This window comes from Austrofundulus limnaeus, unplaced genomic scaffold (genome assembly GCF_001266775.1).
Source record: "Austrofundulus limnaeus strain Quisiro unplaced genomic scaffold, Austrofundulus_limnaeus-1.0 Scaffold415, whole genome shotgun sequence".
Classification (NCBI taxonomy): Eukaryota; Metazoa; Chordata; class Actinopteri; order Cyprinodontiformes; family Rivulidae; genus Austrofundulus; species Austrofundulus limnaeus.
The window spans coordinates 260711-266543 of NW_013952817.1; the positions used below are offsets into that span (position 1 = coordinate 260711).

Below are 5833 nucleotides of genomic sequence, written 5' to 3' on the forward strand. Positions count from 1 at the left end.
CACACACACACACACACACACACACACACACAAAGTCCCCATAATCATATCTAAGCTTATAATGACACTTATATTTAACACAAAATTAATCAACATAATTATGGTGCAAAGTTAGCACTACATTCTTGGAGCAAAGTTGAGCTAATTTCAGGCTGTGCAGTCATATAGGAAGGTGTCTGGTTTGGTATCTCAGGAGCAGAGGCAAGAGTCTTTAAATGGATGCTAATAAATACTGGTTCATTTGAGTTATGTGCAGGGGCGGAGCCAGAGGGGCTCCCGGGCTGCAAGTGACACTCCTATAACCTGATTGGCCACCTCAGGTGCCACCCTCAAATAATTGACAAGTGTGTGGGGATGTTGGATTTGCATTTAAATTTTGTTAAATATTGTTCTCTGTTACTGATGTGTTGTATGATTTTTTTTAGATGTGTATGTTTAAAAATGGTTGAATTATTGCCCATTTGTAAAAATTAGCTTTGGCATTAGCATTGGTAATTTGCATGTGATCATGCTTAGCTACTCCATGATCATTTTTATCTCAATATGTCTTAATATGACTGAATTATAGYATTTTAAAGTTAACTGTGGTGGCCATCTTTATTTTTTGATCAGCATTTAGAATTGGGTAAAGCTTGCTTTCACCACTAATCTTCAGTTTTGTATGTTTAAAAGTGTCTGAACAATAAGTTGGGCCTAACACTCAGCATGGTTTTATTTTTTATCATTCTTAGCTACGATCACACGAAAGCTCAGTGTTTTTGTAAAACAGCTGAAGTAAAACCATTTGGAATTAGCTGTGGTGTCCATTTTTCATGTTCAAATCCAGAGTGCTTTTCTTTATTTGCATGTGCCCACTATTAAAAACACCTTGGCCAGCCCTGTTCCAYCCCTTGCAAAAGAGCCTAGCTCTGCCACTGGTTATGTTGGTGCTACATGAACTTCCATTCACCCTCCTCTTTTGACCTAGCAAGATATTCTAGATACTGTTGRCACAGCCTTAACCAATCAGAATCATTAGAGATCTCCTGTTTGAGTTAAAGTTGACAAAATAATAAGACCCATTTAGAAGTGGGTGATAATAGGTGGTGYCACAGAAAAGCCACCCCAATAATCTTAATAAAATGATTGCATGACTTGGCAGCATACCTGTGCTGAGGATGTCCATGTTGTCTGAAAGGCCTTTGCTCATGTTGCCATCAGTGGTGGTGAAGGCTGTGTACATACATATGATGTTACAGTGCTTACTTGTCTGAATGGCCTTCATGCGGTATCGTTTGGATGAACCTAAAACAAATTAGAAACAAGACAAAATGAATAAAAAAACATGAATAGAACATTTAATCATTTATAGTTACAGTTTTTACTGTGTCCAGTGTCGCTCTCTTTTTCTGCGAGTTTCTCAAAGTCTCTTATGACAGAGCGAGCAGTCAGTTGGTGAATGATCTCCTCCCATGGCTTTTCTCCATCTTCCACGCCAACTCCACATTCGTCGACCCCCGTAGTTGAACCCTCAGGGGTCCAAAGGTGCCCCAGGTCCACAGTGACCTCCCAGGACACGGGCCTGCCGCTCAGCAGGCCGTGAATGTGGGAGCGACACTGACCTGGATGGGGCTCTTCAGGCGAGATGGCGGTGAAGAGATACTCTGGGTCTGTGAGGCTGTCCCAGTCCAGAGGAGAAGCTGGAAACAGGAGTCCATCTGAAGGGTCAGAGAGACAAGGTGGAGATGAACCCTGTTTATAAATCTCTTGTTTTTAGTGCTCTTGCGAACTCACTGGAGTCAGTGAGGCTTCTGCGGGACACCGTCTCTTGTGACGGAGGCTTTGTTTCTCCATCGCTTTCGTCCAGCCTCCCTCCCAGGGTCTGGTCAAAGGAGACCCTCTCCAGAGCTCTCCTCAGGCGATGCATCTCTAGCTCACCCTGGGGTGAGGAGAAACTCCTCGCTGCCATAGTTGAACGAGCCAGAGCTTTCTGTCTCCTACGAGACTCCTCTCCTCCATCCGGCCGCCCATCCTGATCATGTCAGAATGAAAGAAAAAGTTTTGTCACGATTATCAGACAGTGAAACTGCTGCTTCATGCTCCAAAAGGGTCACACCTTCACCTTTTTGGCTGCTTTGTTAGACGTCACGGCTGAAAGGTTTTGCTGCCATTCTGGGTCAGCCCATCGAGATAAAGATGATGGTTCTGGTTGGGGCATCTTCTCAAGACCTTGTGGCAGGGACCCTGTTTCCAACACGGGACCAGGGGAATGGGACTCCGAAAGAAACACGCCACCTGCAGAGTCCGAGTTTGAGGCGTGGATGTGGGAGTGGGAGTGGGTTTGGAGACTTCGCTCGCTGCTCAGTGAGCAGTGGGTGAGGACGTACTGCTCCTGAATGTAAGAGCTCTCCTGGATCCTCCTCCTTACATCACTGGACCAGTCCAGCTCCACGCCTGCAGTGGACCAGAAAACAGCCGTTCAGCTTCACAGAACCGGGGGGTAAACGGGTTTCACTGAGGAGGCACTGACCTGGGCTGGGGCCGGGGTCGATGTCTCTGGCGCAGGAGAACTCAGAAGAAATTTCCCTGGAAATTTCCCTCAGAGCCTCCTCCAGGTCCGTTGCATCGGCACACGCCACCACAGGCATGAGCTCCGAGGCAGGAGGGGGAGAGAGCTCATCGTTCGACTGACCGAAAACTGAACCCATGGAGTCACGGTGGAAACTTCTGCGATCCCGTCCTTCCAACTAAAAATATAAAAACTCAAACCAAATCTTACACAGGTTTGTGAAAACCTCCTAAATGCACCAGTGTGGCTCATACCTCTGTCTTCTTTGCTTTGAAYGTGGTCGTGTCGTAGAGAGTGCAATAGCCAGTCAAACAATCACCAGGATAGAGAGGAGGGATTTCATTGGGTGAAAGAAGAGCCTCCATGTTCTCGGGCAGGTACCAGTTGATACGAACATCTGTCAGGACAGGTTCAAAGGCCTTTTTCAATGATTTGATGAGCTGCAGGAGAGTTAGGGAACAGATTATGAAATTATCAAACTTAAACGGTTATTTAAACAAATTAATAGAAAGTACTGAGAAATGTTGCTTATATGAAGAACTACTTATCGTCCATTAAATAACAAAAAGGCATTTTTGTAAAGGCAGCCAAAACACAAAAACCTTATGTAGTTTCACCATCATCAGTATGATTACCCCTCAAGAAAATAATTCAAGTCTAAAAACAAAAGTGCCCATGTACTTGACTATTTGAAAAAATATTGCTTTTAAAATCCGTAAATTTCTCAGTCACGAAGCGGAAGCAACAGAGATGACTCTCAAAGTTAATAAGTTCGACGCACATCAGATGTACCGTCACTGTCAATAAATAGTAAATAAATACAAACTAAAATAAAACGTACTAAGATATGGCAAAAGATTATGCATAACYTAATTTACAATGCATGTGTCAAACTGAAGGCCCTTGGGCCAAATCTGGCCATCATTAACATTTTATCCTGTCCTAAAGGTAATACATAAACTGCGAAATAGTTTTGTGGTCTCTCTTCTTCTCATGACAGCTGTCCACATTACAAACTGAGAAAATAAAGTTTAATATTTCAGCAACCTTTTATTTTTGTGTGGAAATAGTAACAGAGAATTGACATTAATTAGTTTTTGCTGCATTCTTGTCTTCTTTTAGAGACAAATTAAATTTTAGATGAGGGTTTTTCTTTGTCTTTGTTTTACTGTTTTACTAGATTGTCATTAAAGGTATCTCTAAGAAATAACAAAAAATTGTTGATAGAATGTAAAATATAAGAAATTAATATTAATTAATGCACTTTCGTATAGATGTAATCATTTTGCTTTATCCATTAGGTTATGTATGTCTTAAACATCAAGTAAAATATTATTTGGAAAGGGTTATTTGTATTTTTATTAGAATAGTTTGTTATATAACCTTTCTCCAACAAATATTGACAAAAATTGACCCTTGGCTTGGAGCATGATTTGAATTTTTGACCCCTTACATAAATGAGTTTGACACTGTTTTACAAAGTTTGACCAAAACAGATGGAATTTTGTCCCTTCACAGCATAAGATAATTTTAGTTAATAACAAAAATTGATTTTGTTCTCATAGTTTGCAATAGTTGTATAATTCATATTTATCCACTAGGTGACAGTGCAGCACTGCTGCAGACCTTGGGCTGGAGTCTCTCCTCCTCATCCAAGAACTCTGTCATCCCTCCGGTCAGTTTGGCAACTCCCTGCAGGAGTCTCCTGCAGGCTCGAGGACCAAGGCCCAGGCCAAAACATCTGCAAAGGTCATACAGAGGAGGACTACATTTAAACGCAATGAACACACTGGGTCCTGAATAAAAACAATAAACAGCAACAAGTCTTTTTGGTTGGCCAGATGTTGTTAGCAGTGCACGAATGAGAGAAACAGAAAACTAAATTATTGTACAGCTAAGAATAGAAACTGATCTGCAGTCATTTTATAGTCATATAATCGACACATGCTCAAATTAGATGACTTAAAGGAGATGGAAGAAAAACAAACGTGCATAATTTCCACTACGACAGTCAAAATACTGTAGAGAAACTCAGTCCAACAGAGAATACTAATGAGACATAAATGGGGTTGTTGTGCATCAGTAAAGAGCCTGGAGAAAACCTGATGGGTGTGACTCGTACTGCAGAGCAGAGCACTTAACGGGATTACTGGGCGGGGCTGAGGAACCCTTCCACCCTTTCATACTCCACCCATAATGCTTCACTCTCACTTCTTACAGACTGCAGTTTGCTCACAGTCTCTCCTTTTTTCTTATATTTTCCCTCACATGTGACATCTCAGTCACGTCCTCCTGCTCCCGCTTCTTCTCACAATAAATCTGATGTCTCACACTTAATCAGCAAAGTGCAGCTTATCTAAAAGGTTGGATGAATTATTCAACATTTTATTAGTTTTTCTCCCCCTTCCACCTCCTAACCTCTTTTTTTTTTTTGCATCATCATTCCCAACATGGTCGCCCTACCTGCCGGCGCATGTGTTTCTGCGCACCAGCTCCAGCACCTGGGCCACACTGCCAATGGACCCGTCTGTGATGATGAAGACCTGACGAGGGTACGAGCGCTGCATGGGCTGCTGGTAGAGCCAAGACAGAGCCGCCAGCAGGTTGGTGCCTCGCATGTCCGCTCTCATCCTCTGGATGTACTCGCAGGCCTGCATCAGCGTCACCTGGATGAAGAGGCACACAGCGTAATACGAGCACATTTACAAATAATTTGGGATGTTGTGTGAAATGTGAATCAAAACAGAATAATAATCATAATCAGATCATAATAAATGTCAAATGTTCAAGAAATTGTAGCGTCTTCAGGAAAAAAAAAAACATGAGGTAATTTTGTGTTTGATGGCAGCAACATATGTCATAAAAGTTGGGCCAGGACCATGTTTYCCTCTTCTCTGTTGCCAACAGTCTGCAAATGCAAAAGAACTGAGGAGTTTTTGGATGAGAACGTTGTTTTGTGGGATTCTTATTGTTCAACAGTCCTGGATCTTCTTTGCTGTGTTTCCTTGCTGGATTAGGACATTGGTTGTTTTAAATTTGTTTTAACCTGTATATACTTTATTGCATTGATGATGCTTTTATAGATGTGTWTGCTGCCTAYCCCGTTGGSACTAATGCACYCCCATATAATCAGAGAGGCTGGCTTTTGAACTTTGCMCTTATAAGAGGTTGGATGCTCCTTTTTCCAGTTGTTTCTCACTCAAACTACTCACTTTTAACATCTGTTTGTTGCTCCTGGCCCAGTCTTTTTGAGATATGTTGCTACCATGTGAAACAAAATTACAG

At 42.1% G+C, this 5833-nt stretch overlaps 1 protein-coding gene across 1 annotated transcript in view; it reads right to left on the reverse strand.

Moving 5' to 3' along the window:
• The window catches only part of vwa5b2 (von Willebrand factor A domain containing 5B2), an 18219-nt gene that overhangs the window by 4927 nt on the left and 7459 nt on the right, over positions 1-5833 (reverse strand). The window contains exons 11-18 of the mRNA XM_014024269.1: positions 5012-5214; positions 4175-4289; positions 2803-2988; positions 2510-2726; positions 2102-2433; positions 1774-2011; positions 1365-1697; positions 1147-1284 (exon numbers count right to left, since the gene is read on the reverse strand). Coding sequence (XP_013879723.1) covers positions 1147-1284; positions 1365-1697; positions 1774-2011; positions 2102-2433; positions 2510-2726; positions 2803-2988; positions 4175-4289; positions 5012-5214 — 1762 coding nt within the window. The remainder of the gene's footprint in view (positions 1-1146; positions 1285-1364; positions 1698-1773; positions 2012-2101; positions 2434-2509; positions 2727-2802; positions 2989-4174; positions 4290-5011; positions 5215-5833) is intronic.